The 21,938-nt window shown below is 38.3% G+C and overlaps 2 protein-coding genes across 5 annotated transcripts in view; one reads left to right on the top strand and one right to left on the bottom strand.

Moving 5' to 3' along the window:
* The window catches only part of Lim3 (Lim3 homeobox protein), a 66,910-nt gene extending 55,371 nt beyond the window's left edge, over nucleotides 1-11,539 (top strand). For 2 of the 3 annotated variants that reach the window (XM_019050885.2, XM_019050888.2), the window contains exons 2-7: nucleotides 1,832-2,006; nucleotides 3,272-3,474; nucleotides 5,754-5,937; nucleotides 6,717-6,862; nucleotides 8,320-8,454; nucleotides 10,557-11,539. In XM_019050885.2, the coding sequence (XP_018906430.1) occupies nucleotides 1,832-2,006; nucleotides 3,272-3,474; nucleotides 5,754-5,937; nucleotides 6,717-6,862; nucleotides 8,320-8,454; nucleotides 10,557-10,672 (959 nt within the window). In that variant the 3' untranslated portion in view covers nucleotides 10,673-11,539. The remainder of the gene's footprint in view (nucleotides 1-1,831; nucleotides 2,007-3,271; nucleotides 3,475-5,753; nucleotides 5,938-6,716; nucleotides 6,863-8,319; nucleotides 8,455-10,556) is intronic. The other variant, XM_019050887.2, reaches the window with a different exon arrangement.
* Nucleotides 11,540-15,257: 3,718 nt separating this feature from the next.
* Nucleotides 15,258-21,226, bottom strand: shrb (charged multivesicular body protein shrub). Of its 2 annotated transcripts, XM_019050890.2 has the most exons (5): nucleotides 20,887-21,226; nucleotides 19,280-19,457; nucleotides 18,010-18,257; nucleotides 16,891-16,974; nucleotides 15,258-16,537 (listed from the first exon to the last, which is right to left on the bottom strand). In XM_019050890.2, the coding sequence occupies exons 1-4, from the start codon at nucleotides 21,065-21,067 to the stop codon at nucleotides 16,916-16,918; spliced, it is 666 nt and encodes a 221-aa protein (XP_018906435.1). In that variant the 5' UTR covers nucleotides 21,068-21,226; the 3' UTR covers nucleotides 15,258-16,537; nucleotides 16,891-16,915. The 2 variants fall into 2 exon arrangements, with proteins under 2 accessions (XP_018906435.1, XP_018906434.1); XM_019050889.2 differs by having other exon boundaries at nucleotides 15,258-16,974; nucleotides 20,887-21,225.
* Nucleotides 21,227-21,938: the final 712 nt, after the last annotated feature.

Raw genomic sequence — 21,938 nt, 5'->3', positions numbered from 1 at the left:
ATCAGCACAAGTTTACGCTATTTTCAGGTTCAAAGTTTATTGATCGCACGGAGTAAAAATTGCAAAATTGAACGTGAAGCACAGCATTAAGAGCTCACGCTTCGCGTCATCGCGCCTTCAATTTTTCAGATGCAGCACGGACGTGCATCAAGTACGTATAGTTGTATCTCTGCGCCGTCGTAAACACGCATCCTTTCCCTCCCTCTTTTTCCATATTATGTTTGTTTCCGTCTGTCTTATCCGTAATGGTGCTTCAAGCACTACGTGAGTAATATAGCCGAAGGTAGGAGAGATGTCTTCAGGCCTTTTTTTAACTTTTCTCCCGAATCAGAGCGACGCTTCATTGACAGCATAAAGCAGAGCATTGAGAGCTCACGGTTCACGTCATCGCGCCTTCAATTTTTCAGATGCAGCACGGACAATGGACATCCATCAAGTACGAATAGTTGTATCTCTGCGCCGTCGTTAACGCGCATCCTTTCCCTCGCTTTATTTCCATATTGTGTTTGTTTGCGTTTGTCTTATTTGTAATGTTGCTTCAAACTAGAGCAGAGCATTGCAAGTTCACGACTCACGGCATCGCGTCATACATTTTTCATATGCAATGTACATCCATCTTGCGCGAATAGTTGTATCGCGTTTACAATTTAGATGTCTCTTATTTTTGAATTTCGAGATAAATTAAGGTTAAGTTTTGCGTATATCTAAAAATCGAACCGACCATCGCTTCTAAGGGAGTTACACATAGCGAATGAAGGAGGGGGATGATAAAAGCGCCTGTATGTCAAGAAGAAGGTGAAAATTTCACAGAAAATTGTTTTCGCTTCAGAAAGTAGTTCTTGGATCTATGTTTACCACTATCATGCGTTAAAGCACCTTTTTTTTACTCCTAACTCTCTCTTCTTCCGTTCATTTAAGAAATTTTTCTCACATATTCTTGGTCGTAATTTTTTTCGTTTCTTATTTTGCTCTCTGTAAGAGGGGCGCGTTTTCGGCGCGCAAAGGGTGCGTATCTGCCAATGGCAGATTGGCCTTATGGCCAGTCCGAGCCTGGTCAAGCAAGTAAAAAATAAGCGCTGAGTAACTAGAATCTTCACCCGTATCTTTCGGTTTGATTTTGGTTGGAGGAGGAACAGGGAAATGTTAGAATGGGGGCTTTTAGTGCGCAGCGTGAACAGATTCACTAAAAATTCTATTAAATTTGCCTCTGACATTTTCAAAATTGGATTTGATATTTTTCAATCACATCCATTGGTGCGCTGTTCAGGCTATCTCCCTCCTTTCACTGAATCTTACATTGCAGTATCCGACGGATTGGACAGTGCATGAGGTGTAGTTGCTTGAGTAAAGTAGTTGGTTGTAAGTTGCTTTGAGGAATATCGGTCCACTCAGCACTCTCGTTGTAACTTTTGTATTCTTTCGGCGTTCATACTTTTTCAGAGCTTCTTCCGCAGTCAGTCATAAATCGACGGTGTGAGTCGGCAGTCACATAACTCGTTTGCGGTGTCTGAAAATCTACGCCTCTACGTCATTTTTTTAAGGAGAACAAATTGACATTATTTCTTGAAGTTTTTGCAGAATTTTCTTCGCATGGAGAAGAAAAATCATGACAGTTTTAAAGAATTGCCGTTAAGTAGTTTTCCGTTTAAAATATAAAGTATGACAGGAAGTCTGCGACGTCGCAAACCGAGTTATGTGATCACCGACTTACACCGTCGAAATGTGAAGTGATTAAGGAAAGCTTTCTTTTTTCCTCTTTTCTTTCCTGTAAATCCTTATTGTACAACCTTTTTACGTACCTAACATTTATGCAAACTTTTTTCTGTTCCAGCTAGCATACCAAAGTGCGGAGGGTGCCAGGAGCTGATTTTAGATAGATTCATTTTAAAGGTGCTAGAACGAACGTGGCACGCGCGTTGCCTCAAGTGCAGCGAGTGCGGAGGTCAACTATCAGACAAGTGTTTTGCTAGAAACGGTATGGTTTTCTGCAAGGAGGATTTTTTCAAGTGAGTAACCTCTATCTGATACTTTCTCACTCGGGGAAGTGGGCAAAATTGTCGGCCTTCTATGGTGTAGCGGTTGTAGCGCTAGCTCTATGATCGGGAGGTCCCGGGTTCGATTCCCGGCCAGGTGACCCGAGTTTGATGGTCTCAAACAATGGTTACCTGGGACTGGTTGTTAGGGACGGAGGGGGAATGGGACTGAAGCGCAGGATTAGCCCTTGTGGGCTACTTGAAGTAGTAAAAAAAAAAAAAAAAAGGAAACCCCTGTAATTTTCTCTTTGGGAGTGACACTTTGGAGGGTTAGAACTGATGGAAATTTTGTAAAATCTACAAGCTGTAAAATGCTGTCACTGAAATTAGGTACTTAGCATTACAAATTAGGTAGGTAATTGTAGCAGTTGTTGAATTCGCCAAATTATTTTTTATGCACTCATGTCGATAACCGTCACATTAAGGCTCTCTACTGAAACCTAAAATGTTCCCATAAATACCCAAAAAGAACTTTCCGTAAAATGAAGGAGAAGAAAAATGAACGGCTTTTGTGCTTAATAACCCTCAATTAACCTCATTAAATATTATGTTTGTTAAAGAGGAAAAACTAAAATTCTTCCATCGCATTTTATCATGAAATTAGGGTAACTGATCGTTAGCCGTGCTCATGTCCATATTATTTTGCTTTACCTCAAGAATCTCATAATTGCGAGATCAATTGTTGATTCTTTCTTCGAAAAAATAATTGCTCAAGAAAATTTTAGAATAATGCGAAGAAAAAGTATTTTCCGCCTAGATTATGACCAGGTAACTAAAGAATCGGTGATATTATCAAATTTTCCTTTAAGCTTTTTTTTCAAATCAACATTTTGTGAAAATAACAACCCTCCTTCTCCGGCATTTTCTCACTCAGATCATTCTTTCTTCTTTGGCGAGGGGAACTACAAGTTTAAATCACTATCTGTCAAATTGTAAAGACAATTTTCAAAGGGCTAAAACTGTTTAAAAACTCACTTGCATAAAATGTTTGATCATTTTAATGAAATGCAGCGAAAGAGTTTTTGCAAATAGGTAATCAAAGCTTTTAAAGTTCACTGGCGCTGTCGTCAGATTTTGAAAGGTGTAACTTGTCATGGAGATTGTCCGTTATGTTTCTCCTCCTGCTACCATTCATTATACACACATTTTGTGAGTTTGAATTTTCTCAAGATTGAGTTAAATCTCAAGAGAAAAACACTTGCATAATAAATGACTAACTCAATCTGGTTTGTGCTAAGGAGGTACGGGACCAAGTGTGCTGGTTGTGAGATGGGCATCCCGCCGACGCAAGTCGTGAGGAGAGCTCAGGATTTCGTCTACCACCTCCAATGTTTCGCCTGTGTCATGTGTGGACGACAGCTCAACACAGGAGACGAGTTCTACCTCATGGAGGACAGAAAATTAGTTTGTAAACCCGATTATGAAACAGCAAAAGCTAAAGGTACGTTTATTGATCATAATTAAACCTTTCCATTCTTAAAATATCCCAAATCCAAACGAATATGCTGAAAGAAACGAGGCATCTGATAGGTATCAATAGTTATAAAATTTTTCTTTGAAACGGTGTATCTTTAGTTAAGAACCAGAGAAACTTGACAGTATGCATTCTCTACACTTTTCGTAAAAAATGTGTAAAAATTGGTAACGCCCAACACCAGGTCCAAGGTTCAGGGTTTATAAAATTACAAAATAGGTAGCACACCATCGATTTAGGTGAACCTAACTCGAGGCAATGGAACTGTCGCATGGTTTTTCACTGATTTCTCGAATCTGTGAAAATAAAAATTACGATTCTTCGACCCGTAAACTACTGTTTATTCTGTATATAAATTGATAACGAAAAACCGTTTATATCTCATGTAGTTTTAAATTCCAAATGCATACCTATGAATTTTTCCAAATCCATTTTTATTTGGGCCCTCAGAAAGTTGAAATACCGCATAAATTGTTAAAATATAAAATGAATTTTATTTCCAAAATTTCAACAGCACAATTTTCTGACGCAAAAATTACAAAAAGGCTTTAAGTAAATAGAAAAGGAAAGAAGAAACAAAAAAAATCCGGAAATCTGTATTTTATTACAGGAAATTTGGCAACAGACGGCCTTAAGGTAAATTTTCGGGGTGATCTGGCGTTTCTTAGCAAAGCAGCATGGTGTTCATCCCTAAACTACAAATCCTCCTCATCGCGCGGAATAAGGATGACTGTAATACATACACCGTGTCGGCGCTTGAAAACAAAGTCGCTACTAGTTCGCCTTCAAGTTAGGCGACGCAACCCAGATCCACACCGGAGTTAATTAAGTTGTATCAACCGATTGGCTGTATTCTGAATGTTTCTACGTGGCATTATTTACATTCGAGGAACTATCGAAAAATTGACCGACACTCTTGGTCACGCTAAGGAAAAACTCCGTGTGAATATTCGAATGTTGCAAAATGTCCCTCGAAAAAGAACGTATTTTTGAGGAAAGTTATGAATATTTTTCATTAAAAGTTTCAGAGCATTGAGATCAAATTGCGAAAAATCTTTACTAAATATTATGAGAAAAGCCACGTGGCAAGTAGTTTGATAACAAGTTTTAAATGTCAAATGTTTTATTGACACCTTGCTTATTCAACTCCATTTTTAATGTGTTTATTTTTTTCTACCCTTTCGTTTAAGTCTCCTAACTCATACTTTCCTTATTGTTCCTGAACATTTAACCAGAAATCCGTGTTTTATCAAAAGAAATTTTGCAACTACGGAGGGTTCATACGAAGTTTTCCCTTAGTAAGGCAGCATAGGTTTAATTCCTAAACTGCAATTCCTCCTCATCGCGGGATGGATGACGGTGGATACAACGTAGCGGCGGGTTGAGCGCCGTGCCGCGCCGCCTGAAAACAAAATCGCTACTGGTTCGCCTTCAAATTTGGCGACGCAACCCAACATCGCACCGAAGTTAATTAAGTTGTATCCACCAATTTGCTGTATTCTGAATGTTTCTACGTATCCTGAGGACCTACTTCTTACATTTCGGACATGATCTATTTATCGACAAGCACGCACAGTCATTCTAAGGAAAAACGCCGTATTGTATGCGAATGTTGCCAAATATCTCTAAAAACAGTATTATTTTTTAGGAAAGTCAAGCATATTCTTTTTCGAAAGTTTCAGAAAATTTAGATGAAATCACGAACAAACTTCTTTGAAAATTTGGGAGAAAGATATTCATCAGATGATCAAAGTACCTCTAACGGTGCTCGCCCCGTGTTTTTTATTGCACTGGTTGTATATGATTTTTTGAAGCTCCGAACAAACAACTACCTGGAAGATTCATAAATATAATTTCTAAATACTCTCATGTATTCAATATAACAGTTTGCTGCTTCTAGCTCGCTTTTTTGAATTGAGAATTTCGCTCAGCATGCACGGCTTTATTTGAAGATATTCACCTTATTTATTTATTCATCCAATTGTTTCAGAAGTAACGTTTTTTTAAAAAAGAACTGAAGGAATGAAATTATGATGCACAGCGTTGTATATTAAAATACTTGTAAAACATCCATACAGTATGTTGATAAGACGGGTCTTTTACATAATGTTCAGTACAATTACATAGTTTTACGGTTTGAAAACTTTGAAAACGCGCGTGTTTCTTGAATTCTATCAATAAAATGTGAAAAAGCTCCCTAAAAATACTTATGAATAATAAATTTTACTTTAAAATTCCTGTTTCAGATGGAAACTGCCTGGAAGGAGATCAACCAAATAAAAGGCCTAGAACAACAATAACCGCAAAACAATTAGAAACCTTAAAAATGGCGTATAATAATAGCCCTAAACCAGCTAGGCATGTCAGGGAACAACTTAGTCAAGACACAGGCTTAGATATGAGGGTAGTTCAAGTATGGTTTCAAAATAGGTGAGTAGTTTTGCACATTAAGTGTATTGATCTAGTTTATTTTTCCGGTACATAATTGCACATACTACGCATGATAGGATCACGCGCTTGCACCGTAAAGTTGATAGAAGAAGGTGTTTAATACGATGCAACTCGATGTTGAATGGAAACTGGAAAATCACACGTCCTCCAGAATCCAGATCTGAAAAAATGTTCTTTCTATTTATTTATTTATTTATCTATTTATTTATTTATTTATCTATCTATTTATTTTTTTTCGGAAAAAACCGCAACCTTCTTTTTAACGCACAAGAAATTACATAACACCATCGAAAGAGCAACTACAAAAACACTAATTTAATCCGAGAAATGCACTCAGTACACCAGAAAATATTGCAGTACGAATCAATTTTTATAATACTCTATGTAATGAACAGCCAAACAACGCACAGAGCAATATAAACTTGGGTGTGCCTGTGCTGTTAACGTCTCTTTAGAAAATGGTGACAATGGTCACCAGGGGCTGGTGGTAAGCGGGGGATCAGCCAGTAAGGGCTATTTGAAGCTTGTAAAAAAAAAAAATAAAAAAAAAAATAAAATAAATAGGCACTTGGTGTTATGAGGTTACTGAAAAAAATTGATGGGTCATTCCTCCTTCCCACGATCTACGTAAGAAATTTTAGTCCAACTCGGGTTTAAGAGTATAAATTATTCTCACGCCGACACCACTATTTAAAATAGTAAACTAGATGGAATTTACTTAAAATTACTATAATTTAACTGTCCATTCTTTTTTCCAGGAGAGCGAAAGAAAAACGACTGAAGAAAGATGCGGGAAGAAGTAGATGGAGCCAGTATTTCAGATCTATGAAAGGTGGAGTGTCTCCTCGACATGATAAAGATGATATGAAAGTTGATTTAGATTCTAATTTTAGTCATTCGCATGGTAAGTTCCTCCTAAATAAGATGCAATTTTTTGAGAGAACCAATTTTTTAGGGGGGGGGGAAAAATTAGAGAAAAGGTAGCACGGCCGTGATAACAGTAAGCGGGCCTCTCCGTTTCACCGATAGTTGATGATATGCAAAAAGTTCGAGCGCGTGTTTCAGTCCCATTCATTTCCTCTGGCGCGACAAGATTCGCCTCCAATGGGCAAAGTAGGCAAAAGCGTGTACTTCAGAGCCGCAATAGTTGAATCCCCGTTTTGTACGAATGGACAGACGTCTTTCGACAGATGATGGCGGATGCGACGCCGCCGCCGTGATGAAGACACCTTCTGGTTTTTCAATTTCAGGGTGAAATTTCCGAAATTAGTAAAAAAAAAATTTAAAAAGTATTAGCCGATACGAATGAACCTCATGTATTCAGATTCAGACATACCTTGTGGAGCTATTGATATTGATCCTGGAGTTCATTTTTTCATCCCAATATTCGTGTCTAAAGTTCAATTGCTAAAAAGTTATAGGTAGGGTCAATTTTTAACTTTCGGCAAGTTTACATCAAAATCACGAAAATGTTACAAAAAATCAATCCTTGCTCGCAATATCCTTCAATCATCAACCCATCAGTTCCTTGTGATTTCCGCATTCGGTTGTTGCCTACCTACGTTATCCGTATTCATGGAAAGTTAATGGTAAATAATTGGATTTTTTCCTTCATGGCAAAAAACGAGAGGAAAGGAACAATCTACACGTTGCGGACTTCAAAAATCGATTTCGGGAATTCTATTCTACCATGGTTGATGAATAACAGGTTCTACTGTTTCTCGTTTTAAATAAATGAGATCCTTCTTCGGATATCCTAAAATTGATGATTGGAGGCTACCAGTCTCCTCCCTTTCACTGACGTGATTTTGAGGACTTCCGAAAAAATTAGTTTCTTCCTTCTTCCCAAGTAGCACAGTGCAACGAAAATATTGAAATTACATTTCAATTTATTGATTTAAACAGAATTTTAATTTTTTTACCATTAAATTGCAATATTTTTACATAATTCAGTCGATTTGTGCCGACTTTAAACAATAAATAAAATGAGCTCCGTGTGTCAGAAAGATAGGCAATGTGAAATGCAATGAAAAATTGCAACTCATTTAAATTTAATTGCAATGATTTTCAATAAATGGGGCCCCTTCAAATAGGAGCTAGGCAACATACACAACACCCACAATCAGTAAAATTGCAATACTTTTACAATGTGATTGCAACTTACTGCAATCTGTGCTACTTGGGTTTCTCTTTTTTTCTTCACGCGAAAAAAGGGTGCGACATATAGGACTCACAAATCATAATAGAAAATCTCCGGAAATCGATTTTTGAAGTTTGCGACGTAAATTTCTGTACTTGTTCTCGAGTTTTTCTTGTTCTCCGAGTACAGTTCATGAGAAAACTTTTTTTGTTCCATTTCAGATCTAGAAAGCAACGATAGTTATGGTACTCTGGGACTCGAAGGTGAGGGAACGTCGCCACACAGCCGATTTTTACACGGTGGCAGTTCCTCTCCGGCCTACCTCTCCTCACCGACCCATCCTCTACCATATAGTGGTGAGTCTTTTACTTAAGTACATAGGGTCGTATTCGTTTTCGTTCCTGAAACAGTTCTTCCTTTCAGTAGGCCAGCAGGCGCCATGTGATTTTCACTGTAATTAAAGAAGATTGAACAAGACCCTTAATATATAGCATCATAAAAAGGACGATTTTTGCAAATCTCGAGAAAAATTCAATGAAATAACTTAGAAAATGGATCCTTGCGAGGGATATACAACGATTTGCCACTGCAAAAAGTATAACGAAACCTATAGAAAACGTCGTTTCCCGCACGAAGAAACGTAACTCCATCAGGGCCGGATGCACCTACTTGCCGCCCGTGGGCCGCCTGTATTTTGCCGACCCCTTCTCATTCGTTTTGAAACATCAATAAAGACCATCAAGGGAACGTGCAGCGGGGAGAGGTGCATAAGACGCGTATACTCGTGTTGGACACATTTTTTGCGAAGCCCTGTCAACATTACCAGCAAAAGTTCACGGAACTTTGCGCGAAAGTTAAGTTCCGTCAACCTATCTCTGTGTGAACAAGGCCTACCATTTATAAGAAATGAACGAAAAAATTATGAAAGAACAAACTGACCGCACTGTGTTTGACGCAATGCGTGAAGAATTCCTGAAGTCAAATAGGCGCTGTGCGTTTCACACCGACCGCTTCTGAACGCACTGTGTTTGACGCAATGCGTGAAGTATTCATGAAGTCTTGTAGGCGCTATGCGTTTCATGCCGACCGCCGCGCCGCGCCACTCCGTTCCAGGTTAAATTGCATATCGACGGTGAAACTACCAAACCACGTATCTCGGTTTGCGACGTCGCAGACTTCCTGTCATACTTTATTTTTTAAATGAAAAACTACTTAACATCCAGTCTTGAAAATTTCTGTGATTTTTCCTCTTTGTGCGGAGAAAATTCCGTGAAAATTTCAAGGAGTGATATTGATTTGGTCTACTTCAAAAAAATAAAATGTGAGCGTAGATTTTTAAACACCGCAAACGAGATACGTGGTTTGGTAGTTTCACCGTCGATATTTGGTTTCTCCCTTAACTCGGCTAATTAAAGGTGTTGTCTCTTGCATCACCGAAAGACGACAAAATTAGAAATTACTATACTTTTACCCTTAGGAAATGAGAGATTCTGTCGCCTTTTCTCGTTTGTAATTTATTTTCTGAATCCGATTTTTTTCTCTCCGAAATTTTGCATCGTCGCAAATCGAGATACACGTTCCCGTTCCAGCAGTTTCGCCCTCGATGTTTTCTTCTGCTATTTTTTCTTTGCGTCTAAAGCAGGGAGGAATCTGAGTTCGGGCGACTGCTGCCCACATCCCACATGTGCCAGGAATACACTGCCGAAAATTCTACCCCTGGCAGCCGCGAGGAACTGACGGAGGGAGTGACCGCGCCTCCCTTAATAGCAATGGCTCTTTAAAAAATTTTATAAATAGTTGTAAAAAAAATGTAAATAACAATTTAAAAAACTTGTAAATTTTAAGAGTTCGTAAGTTTTAAGTAAAACAACTCTTAAAATACTCGTTTTAGGAAATCCTTCTGAGGAATTCTTTTAAAAAAAATTGTGCTATTTTAATTAAAAGAAAACATAAAATTTGCGTAAAAATTAAAAAAAAACAGTACCTATCCTCAATTTTTATGGGCTGCAACTTTTCCTTTTATACTTTTCTGTTCACCACTTTTTCCCCTCGTTTTTGGCTGCAGGAAGTTTATAAAAAAAAAATACGTAAATTTTAAGTAAAATTTACGTAAAAAAATTTACTTCACATTTATCTTTGAGTTTATGTAAAAAAATCCCCAAAAAGGGTTTCCTGATACGAACATTTCAAGAGTTTTCCTACGTAATTTTCAAGTGGTTTTGAAGTAAATTTTAAGTTCTCTTAAAGTTTACGTGTTTTTTACAACTTTTCTCAACAGCCACTGCTACTAGGGCCCCTGGCCCCACTCGCTCGATGGTCAGGAACAAGCGAGTGGGTTCGGACCCCTGCCACAAGCCTCTGCTGCAGTTCTTTTTGTTTAAAAAAAGGACGAATTATTTCCTACTTTCTTCATCTTGTAGTCGCATTTTAATGAGTTTTTTCTCTTCTTCTCTTTCAGGAGTCTCTCATCATGCAGGGTCAGAACTCAGCGATGGAAGCAGCACACACGGTTACCCTGACTTTCCTCCGAGCCCAGATTCTTGGCTTGGCGAACCTCCTACGCATCGTTACTGATGATAAATTATACTTTTTTTAAACTTTCACTTGTATTATATGATAAAAAGTAATTATGATAAATTCATTAAATTTATAAACTTAAATAAGGGTGTTTGGGCTGGAATGGGGCAATACCTAAGGTAGTAGCAGACGCTTCTACAAAAACTGTAAAAATAAATATTAAAAAATGTCTTGTGGGTAAGAAAACAATTTCAGATACTTTGTTGCATTCGAAAAGATATTCTTAAATTTTAAATACCAAGTTTCCAAAGTATTTTTCAAATGAATTGCCTCGTTTTATCTAGTTATGTACCTCCTAAAATCCATGACAGTACACTATATGTTCCAACATTTTATTTATTTGAAATTTGTGAATTCTTGACATTGACATTTCGAGTTGTTGGAGTCACTGCTACTATGGTGCTCATTTTACAAACAAAGATCGCCACTGCTAAATATTAATCAATTTGGTCAAAACCATGAAATTTTAATGAGTGGTGAATACCCGTAGGTAATGCATATAATGGAGACATACCTACAACACATACCAGCATGAGAATGAATGCTCACTACAAAATCAAAATTGTAATCTATTACATGCTCTTCCTTTTTCTTTTGACACCAGATGAACCGTGGAAATTGAAAAATTGAATAGTTAGCGATATGATTTTAAAGCACCTAGCAACAGCCGAAAATGCCGTTACGAAGACGTTGCTACGATATGAATAGCATAAAGTTGTAAAAACGTTTTCCTGACCACATTTTACCAGGCAAGAAGTAACCTGGAGATTTATATGAAAAATTAGACCTAATGTGTCTATCTGTTGACGATATTGTAAGAATACAGCAGTATTTTTCTATTTTCACGAGAGATAATTGCTGCTTGTCCAACTTGATGAAGCCTCTTTTGAAAGGCCATCTTCGGGTGGAATCCAGGAGCGAGCCATGAGATGTACGGACGGATAGTGTCTCCTATCAGAAGTCCCTCTGTGCTCTGCGCGAAGATGTCGAAGAGCTTGCAAGGCGCACGCAAGTCCGCAGCGCTCTGATTCTTGTCGTCGTGATGTCAGAGTCCCGCTCCCGGGCCTGACTAGTGTACAACATGCGCGGCTCGTCTCGGAGACTCACGGGGGGGCGCTTATACACATCTTCCTCACTCAGAGTTGTGTCTCTCTCTCCGATAAGAGCTCACGTGTTTGCTACGTTTGCCGGCAATGTACTCGTGGGATCGCTGCTTAAGGTATTCTATATATCTGCTGACTTCAGCTGAGGAACGGCTGTTCTAGTGCACGCCTACTCGCGTGTCTCCGCAGGGGGTGATTATCTGATTATGCTTTCTGTTGTGCGAGTCGATATCACTTGTTGACTTTGATTTGCTGTTTTTGTCTGTCGTCTAGTGTCTTGTTTGTTGTTGCGTTTAGTCTGCTTTTAGTGTTTCTCTAGTGTCATATCTGTTTTCTGAATGTATTTTCAGTCTGTGAGTATTGATTCTGTCACAAGAAAGTACGTGTGAGGGTCGCTCTGTGACTCGAGATATGCTTGTTTTTTGTTAGCGCTTTTGTGTTTTCGCTTCGTTAGTTCGTACTAATTTTATCGTAGGTCTTCACATCTCACGCGATCAATTTTAATTGTGGCTTAATAAGTGATGCATCTAGTTGAGAAGTCCTCTAAACTATTCTCGTGTATGTTTTTTCTGTTTTGCTTTTTTTCTTGTCACGTTATTCACTTTTTGAGTTTTGTTTTCAGAGTTCTCTGTATTCGTTGTGTGTCTCTACTTCCATCTTCACATGTTTTTTATGTTCTCGAGATGTAAAGCATAGATCACTCTAGATGTCCGCGAGCGTTAGAAACGGCCGGAGGACGTCACCCCAGGTTGTGACTCCCAGAGTTTCTACGTGGTCCTTTGTGTTCCGTTGTCCAATTCTCCACCTGGACTCGGCGAATAGTTACGCGGCTTGAGCAGGATACTGCTCGACGGAAACTGCGTCAAGAAGCGCGAGTGTGCTAGTACATGAGATATATATTAGACAGTATCGCCTACACAAATGTGGCCTTCATTATTAATCTTTATTGCTTCCCTTAATTTTTGTTCATTATAACGTCACGCGATGAGTGATACGAACGTGCAGGAAAGATGTATCTCATACTCATCTTTGGTTGTGGTTATCGGAGTACCCAACAAGCCTTGGGCGTAGTCTTTGATAAATCAGAGTTCTTCCGCGGCGGGGCACCCGATCCGGCATGTCTGATACGCAACGATATCTTTAAACCGTGTCGGAGTAGCTTTACAACTACGCGACACTGCGCCAGAGATGCATTTGAGGAGTGTGTATGAGTATTGCTTAAACGAAAGGTTGATTTTTTAGTGCAGTGTTTTCTGTTGCAAATCTTATACTGTGTTTGGTGCTCTATGTGGCTAGTGCCGCGAACACCCAGGCTACTGTGAGAGTGTAACTTTTAGAGGCGCTGTTTTTAAAGATATCAGGGATGAGCACCCACCTGCTGTCTCGAGTGCGTCTCGATCGAGTTGAACTGTACGTATGTCGACGCTGCCATCTCGGATTCTCGCGTGCGTGCTAGTTCTCCACGTCATGCAGAGGCCCTGTATGCTCTCTGACCGAAGGCAGTTTCCATTGTTCCTCGCTGAGTTTTTTTTGAGCTCAGATTCGCGGGACGGAAAAATCAAAGATAGGAATCGGCAGGGACAGCACTAGCTCTTGAGGCTCTTTGGTGCTTGTGACTGGTACTCTCCAACTTGATCAGGAATCACTGAGCACAGCGTGCAACGCGCAAGAAAGCTGGACGAATTTGCCCGAACGTGTAAACTGATACACGGTGAGACGACGAACAGAGAAAGCGTAGTAAATGGAAAGCGAGTTACTGCCACTCTTGTCACATATAGATAGTGTGGGGGGAGAGAAAAGCCACCACCACCCTCAACTCGTATGGCCGGTGAGAAGCCTACTCCTCGCCGGAACAAGAGTCTACGGCGAGCATGGCGCCTTCTAGATGTTCACTGCTCGTGCAGACTCCCTCATTTGCGCGCACCGACGTCTATGTGTAGAATAGTTGTGCCGGAGCGGTGCCAAACTTTGTTTTATATCGTATTGTGAGTTGCTAGTGTCGCTGGCTGTGGAGGTGTAGAATCAGGGCTGGAGTTAGATCCTGGTGGTTATGTGTAAGTTCACGCAGTTGTAGGTTCGAGAGCGGTGACGTACATGTGATGGGCTAGCTGCCAGGAATTCAAGAGCGGATTGCTGTCGTTCTCTGACGTAGAAATGGGTTGCGTTGACAGAAGTGTGGCTCTACTTTGGGACCTATACATGACTCGTACGACGAGTGTTTTTCTATGTGTCATGTTTAATGTCTGTTTGATTTTGTGTGTGTTTTTCGTTTAGTCTCTCTTTGTGTGTGTTATTTGTGTATTTTGTTGTCCGATCATAGTGCAGCGAGAAATAAACTATGTTAAATAAAATTCGAGGCGAAATCCGTCTTCGCGAGGTGTACGCTCATGTTTGTGGCCATGTCTGTGTTTGGGGGTTGTATCGCTCAGACGCTAGTATGATCAAGGTGCTCTTCGCTCGCTGTTGTGTTTGCATTCCACTTGGCGCGACGCGCGTCCTACCCTGTGTGTGCACGGGTTATAGTACAGTAGAGTGTCTTGTTGTGTACGAGTAAGTAGTTCAAGCCTTAGTGCGACGTCCCGTTAATCATGTTCTTTTCTTTGTTGATTGCCGTTATTCTTGTTCGTTCTTTTTTTTTTTAGGGAGTGCGCAGCGTGCTCGGTTGCGATAGAACAGTCGTAAACAAAACAGGGTTATGTGTTATCTAACGGGCTGAAGCGGTGCATGCTCGCTGAAGAAACCGATTGGAGATTTAGCATGTGAGTCGAGTACGAGCAGGCGCCAGTCGTGAAGTGTTTTTCCGTAACAGAGCGAGGGAGACAAGAATTGACTCGGAAGTGAGTGCGAACTAGCAAGGTCAGTGATCTTTATCGCAGAAGCCGTGCCAATGTCGCATGAACGCTTGTAGACATGTTTGATTATCTTGATTTATGATGTGTGTGTGGTGTTGTTTTTGTAGGGCCCGCTCCTGCGCAGAGATTTTGTGTGAGGAGCGGTGTAAGGAGTAGGGAGAATTCACGAGTAGTGATAGTATTTACGGGAATTACGATGCAATGAACCAGACGGGGTGTTTCCGAAGTTTTGGCGAATCGTCGGATTGATGCAGCTACGGTGTCTAGACTCAGTCGAGATAGTTCTCTATGTTTCTTTCATATAGAGTCCAGGATGTGTGTTTGGAGATGTTGTTGTAGGTGTTTGTTTAGTTGTTTTTGTTGTTTGTGTTAGTAGGTGATGATTTAATAGGAGTTATAAGAAACTGTTTTGGTGCTTTGTCCGATTGTGATGTAGGTTTGTTGGGGTTGCTCGGAGTACGGGCAGCTAATTTTTGATGCGAACACGTTGACGAAACTTGTCACGAGGGCTACGGGAATTAGTTGTCATAATGAGTGACAGGTTTTTGGGCTTGATGTGTTTTAGAGTGTCTGCGCCTCGGTTTTTCTTTTGATTTAAACTTGGAAAATCTGCATTGTAGGGTAACATTTTCCTCCAATGTGTTAAAAACTGCCTGATTAAAAAGTTTCAGTTTTGAATCACCACTGTTGATGATTTAAGTACTTTTCTGTGTTGCTCCTTTTTTTCTTCAACAAACTTTCGTAAAGATAATTTCTAGGTGAGAAAATTAAACTTAATATGAAAAGCAAAATAAGAAAAGCTAACAAAGAGGGTATAGGAGGCATCTTCATTTTCCCTTATTTCTCAGATTACAAAATAATGCATGTGGAGAGTATTTTCCTTATGTCACTGATAAATTAGAAAAGATTCCAAAGGTTTTCCCACATGAGGAATTAAAGTGCGAATCATGTGAAAACATAACAACCTTCGAACCCAACAAACCTACATCTCAGACTCCATGATGAACAATAAGTGTTTTGAATTTGATACAAGAGATCAAAGTCAAATACTTTTGCCATTACTATGTAGACATTTGTGACAAATAGCAAGGGAGCTTTAACGTAGACAGGAATAACCAAAAAGGTTCTTGGATTATGAGCAAAGAATGGTTCGTTAGAATAAATGTTCCTCCACTTCCGGTAAAAATAAATTGAAAAAAACAGAAATTCATGTCATTTTTGAGAAGTTTTCACCTCATGACATGGCTCAGCTAAATTTTGAGATGATGGTTAAATAGAGTAAACTTAGGATTAACATGATAAATATTGTTCCTCAAAAACAGCGAGCAACAACTTATCAAAATTAGAAGCACAGCCAAAATATCAAAGAAAACACTCTAAATTGATATAAACCAATTGCTCACCGAGTTGAAAACTGTTAATCTTACTTCACAAATAGGAAACTTTTCTTCCAAATCAAAGATGGTAAAAGAGAGGGGAAGGAACAGTTAAAAAACTATCAACCTGATACTCTAAAAACTAGCACGTTCTTTACCAACAGACAGGATGGCAGAAAAGGTTCCTTCACAGCACTTACTATAGTGATCTTCAGAAAAAATGATGCAGAGAGCAACCAAAGAAATTAGATTTGAAAACACGGTAATCCTGAGGAGATGCTCCATGTGCTGTTGTAGCAGAAAGTTGGTGTAAAACGTCTTTTCTCTCTTTGATGACCGTTCAAACAAAAGTTTTGTAGTTTTCATTGCAATGAAAGCACTCTTCTTTTTTTTGCGATTAGCAAAGCACGGTACATAAAGCTAAGATCAAAATTGATAAATTGTAAAATTTGTGGAAATTTTTGATGAGAAGATAGGAAAAATCGGTTGTAGTATACCACGTAAAATCTAGTTCTTCTGTTCTTCCAATACCTGGAATAGAAAAATGCTGCAATTACATTGCAACATATTTTAAAAAAAAACAAGAGCCACAGTTTTTCCAGGTAATTTGGGCCAGCCAAGTATGAAAATTCTTGACTGTAACAAAATGACTTGCAAATAGTTTGGTCCTTAAAACTCTAACCAAGCCTGAACTCATTTACAACATAGCTGGTTGAGCTTTGATACCATAAAAATCTATTTGTAATGGTTTAAAATACAACGATAGTTAGTGTTAGAAAATTATTCAGTTTAAAATTTCCCTTCCCTTGAGAGAATGAAAAAAGGCAGGTGGTCGCTTTTAATAGACAAGCATTGTTGGGTGAAAATATTTCTCAAGAATTTACCTTTACAAACAAGGGAAGGTGAATTTTATGAAGCCCACTGCTGCAATTCTTTCATATCATCATCATCTTCCTCTTTCTTCTTGCCTGTAACAAAAATGTAAAGAGAAGCGATTGAAGCGCAAGGCTGCATATAAGAAAGGACATTACTTTATTTACAATTGAAGCGGTCAGGTACAAAAGGGCTCAAGCGCCAAAAATGATAATTCAAGAAAAATGGTATAACCATTTTAATCGACCCCTTATAAATCTCAGAGCTCTAAAAAATTAAAGCGATGAATTAAGTAATTACATTATTAATTAATCTGCAATTTAAAACAGGTTAGTTCTTATAGTTTTGACTGTTTTTTGTTGTATTTTCATATCTGGCTCTTGAGCCCTTCTGTAACTGACCGATTCAAATCTTAAAAGCATGAAATCAGCAATGGGTATGGAATGGTAAATTTGGCGAGTTGGAGCTCGTCTGATGACTCTGAAGTGATGGCAGCAGTTTTTACAATGAATAATTTAACCTCCCTTGACATTATTTATTAATAGTAATCTCGGAGAACATGAGTTCCATGAAACCATTCATCAACGATAATTCATTTTCTCATTTATTCCGTACTGAAATGAAATGACACAACAAAATTCCTCAATTGGCCTTTTTTGATTCGTCTTTTATTTCTTTCTATTGAATTTAGTAGAAGAAACACAAAAAAGAGCCATATTTTCTTTAGTATCATTCTTTTGCTCTCTTTGAAACGTCTTAGACACTCTTATACAACTACCAGAAAAAAAGCTTTCTCTCTTGGTTCACAAAGTAGATTTCTACTTATCTGCAGGATGCAACAACTTTTCAGCTTTCCCATTTTTCAAATTGGTTCTTCTATTTGTCTCCTTTTACTTCAGAAATTTCAAAATGATGACCTTGTCTAGCCACAATCTAGCAGAAAGCGTATAATTTTTACCACAGTTTAGCAAAAGTATAGGACTTTTGACAGCCTTCCCATTCATAAAACCTGTCTTTGGAGCTCCCTCGTTTTATTATTACGACCCGCCCAGTCAATAAATTTTTACACTTCTGAGCGTAAGTACTGTATAGAGATTAAGGGATCCTGCCTAAATAAAGAGGCAACTTACCACTTGATTTATCTGCCACTTTAGCAGGCTCTGCAGAAGGCACAATTGGCAGTGCTGGTGAAGGCCCAGTGCCGAGAAGTTCTTTGTCTAGTTCTTCCTGTTCTAGTTCTTCTAATTCTTTCTCTAATTCATCTTCATCAATGTCATGGCCAAATGCGACTGGATTTGAAATGGCCTCAGAGATTTCCTTAGCAACATCTTGCTGTTCAGCAATGTCATCCATCATATCATGCACTTGATCAACATCCCTAGATCAAAGCAAAAGAAATAATTAGAATCAAAGTTTGTGTGCTTTTGCGGTTGGTTACATTTAAAATTGCACAAAATACAAACATTGAACCTATTGTGACTGAAATGAAAAATTCAGGATGCACTTTATTTAAAAGAAAAAAATAAATATTACCATTCCCCGCATTGTGATAGTGCTTCAATTTTTTCAAATAACCATGTACATACAAGATGTCGACGGTGAAACTACCAAAGCACGTATCTCGGTTTGCGACGTCGCAGACTTCCTGTCATACTTTATTTTTTAAATAGAAAACTACTCAACGTCAATTCATGAAAACTTCCGTGATTTTTCCTCTTTGTGCGGAGAAAAATCTGTGAAAATTGTAAGGAATGATATTGATTTGATCTCCTTCAAAAAAATAAAATGTGAGTGGAGATTTTTAAACACCTAAAACGAGATACGTGGTCTGGTAGTTTCACCGTCGATGTATGGTTTTTCGGTCTGTAAACTACCTCTGCTAATGCAAAAGTAAGTGAGTGTCTTAGGTATAAAATTTTCAAATTCCCTGACCTTCTAACAAAATTTCCACATGGTTTTTTTTAAATACCTACACTGACTTTCGCTTTTGGACATAATTTCCTTGTTGGAAGATCCAGTTATGGAAACAAGCATTCAGTAGCTGGTTAAAAGATGACATGCCTTCATAAGACCACAAAAGGTGAACAGTTGGAAGATCTGTGGTATGTTTTGATGATAAGTAGCTGTGTTAGAAATTCCCTGACTTTTCCCTGTCGCTGCAAATTACCTACTTTCCCTGAATTTCCTGGTTTTCCAGACCCCCGGCAATTCTGCTATGATCAAGGACTTTTCAAAGCATCACAAGCCCTGACTCTTGCAGGCAGCTACTTGAAATAGGTATTCTTTGTCAGGTGGGAAGCTACAACTCCCTGAATCATTATTTTGTAACTTAAAGTTACAGCAAACAAAAAAATAAAAAGAAGTAAACCTATGGGAGATTCAAAATTGATAGGATCGTACATGTGTTTGTGAGCGGCTTTGAGCGCATCTGCAGCATTTTTCATGGTAGTTAATACAGCTGTGTTGGTATTGGCGCCTTCCAGTGCTTCTCTTTGCATTTCAATTGTAGACAGTGTGCCATCGATCTGTTGTAACTGTTTCTCAAGCCGCTTCTTCCTCTTCAACGCCTGAATAGCAGCTGTGGAAAAAAAATGAAGGATAAGTACTGCAAACGAAAACTGATCCAGTTAAGTATGCTCTGTGTGGAAACTCTTTCAATTTTTTTTCCGGTTTCCTCTACAGATAAATTTACAGGAGGTTCTTAGCGCAGCAACAATTGTTCCAGATTTTCTGCGTATAAAAATGAAGTTGGTAAAAGCATTGCAATTATCAACTGAAAAAGGTCATCCTTTTTACTGCTCATCCTCTTAATGTTCTAGAATACGTAACTTTTCACCATCTTCAAACCTTTCAAAAATTTATTTCTACTTCAGTTGATGTGAAGCTGTAAGTCAAAGAGACATGATGACATGATGAGATTTCTCTTTCCAGAAGTCAATTGATCATGTTTCAATTTCAAATCCAAGCAGAGAATCTTCCAAATCCGTACGTAATAAATTTAAAACAGAAAATCTTCTTTCTAAGCAAGTTTACAGCTTTTTACGAATAGGTTGACAACTTCATTTCATTTGTTATTTCAAGCAATTACAATAACAGACAAGATTTAGTGGCAACGTAATTTGATCAAAATTTCTGTTTGATGGTTTAAATTCAAACAGAAACATAACCTAATCATACTCATGCCACCGTGGTTGAATATGTTGAGTTGTTTTTTGCCGTGTAACATCTCAAATCTGATGAGTCACACATTGATTCATGATTCATTAATGTAGGATTAGTCAAGCACCATAATCAATGATACGCTATCAAAACCAAATTTTGACAAAAGGCTATGTTATAAAAATTGCATGAATGACATAGCAGCTGGATGTGACTATCAGAGAGGTTGTGTGATAGACTTTTTTTTTATAAAATGATTGAAAATCTCCATCAAGATAACACACCACTATCAGGGAGCTGTTCAATTATTTGGAAACAAAACTTAGACAGTATATACTAACATGAGCTTGCCAGTATTACAGCTTGCGCATCAATCATTGGCACAAACAGGAGTTTAATTTACGATGCCGATAAGCATAGGTATACCGAAACTAGATTTGTGATCTCTCCGTTAATCTTGGACGAAGTTAGGACTTAGGGTGTCAATTAATAAGTTGGCAAAGAAATAGATACTAAATAATATTGTTAGGTTTCAACCTAAGATGGATTAGTCATTCATCAATTTTAAGGTTGATGAAAATAGTTCCTGTTTAGGCTGACGTCTCCAATCTCACAGGAGCTTCATGCAGCTCAATGACGGTGGCAAGAAATAAAGCGAGTAAGTCTTGCTAATTTTATCAGAGATTATGCATTTTGACCCTTAACAAGATAAAGAGATCAAAGACAATGAAAGTTCAGGATGATGATGAAGCTGGATGACTTATCAACAGATGACATGTACTCAAGGATTCTTGATCGTAATGATAGCAATGCGGTCATTCAAGGAAGAGACCAAAGCGGATACTTACCTCTTTTGTTTTTGGATCCATTAGCTTTGGCAGTCTGAATTTCTTTTTCAATCCTTTTCTCTAAAAATTCCTGTTTCTTCACTAACATTTCCTCAGTTTCCCTCAACTTTTGAATAGCTTCCCCTGTTGAGGGAGCTTTATCCTCCTTTTTACCACCGAACACTTTTGCTAGGAAACTCATATTGACTTAATGTTATTTCTAGCACTTAAAAGTAATTCAATTTAGAAATGAATAAAGAAATACTCGATAAATTACACCATGAGTCACTCTAAAGAAGTTAGAATTGCACTCCGCACCTAACCAAAACTCCAAAATCCAAAGACAAAACACGACAGTCAAGTCTGATAAAGGACAGAGATCGAAGGCTATGTGTTTATATGTAATGTAACCGGAAATTCCGTTTTATCACAAAGCTTCCAGCTTGCCAGAGTTCAGTTTAAATGCACATAAGTCTGTTAATTTTAATAACGTTTTTAACTAACTGGCATCAACGCTACTATTCAAACTGCAAGAGCGGGAAATGTAAAGTTTAAATCTGTCACTTGCAGTGAAGAAAAATTGGACCACATTTTGCAATTGGGAACTATAATTTCTGACTCAGTTTAGAAATAACTTATGAGCCATTAGTTTCCCGATGCACAAAAGTGTTTTTAAGGATGAGCCAGAAATTTTAGTTCCTAATTGCAAAATGTAGTCCAATTATTCTTCTCTCATTGTCTGTCACATAAAAGAACTTAACGGAATAATCAATAAGATATACTTAGAGCTTGATCTGAATCTAAATAATGCGTAGAAAATTTTTTTTTTATTTTTTGGGATGATAGTTTCCAACTTACCGTAGTTATACTGATGCCATGAACCTCAAGAACCTGCAGATCATGGAAAAAATTTGGAGCATCCGAATAGTGGATATTTAATGATCAAAACCAGAGAAATTAAATTCCATGGTAATTTTATAAGGGAATGAAGTTTTCTTTAGAACTTAATCCTTAGTCGGTGACGCACGCATATGTTTTGATGGCTTTGGTCGAAAGATGCACATCTCCACTGC

Source organism: Bemisia tabaci, chromosome 5 (genome assembly GCF_918797505.1).
Source record: "Bemisia tabaci chromosome 5, PGI_BMITA_v3".
Lineage (NCBI taxonomy): Eukaryota > Metazoa > Arthropoda > Insecta > Hemiptera > Aleyrodidae > Bemisia > Bemisia tabaci.
The sequence above is the reverse complement of the archived record's forward strand: the minus strand, read 5'-3'. Positions and strand labels throughout refer to the sequence as shown.

Coding starts and splice junctions, on each gene's coding strand:
- shrb (XM_019050890.2), bottom strand. CDS start 21,067: ATGAGTTTCCTAGCAAAAGTGTTCGGTGGTAAAAAGGAGGATAAAGCT. Junction 19,458..20,886: donor TGGATCCAAAAACAAAAGAG/GTAAGTATCCGC, acceptor TTTTTTCCACAG/CTGCTATTCAGGCGTTGAAG. Junction 18,258..19,279: donor AAAGCCGCTCACAAACACAT/GTACGATCCTAT, acceptor GCTTTGATCTAG/GGATGTTGATCAAGTGCATG.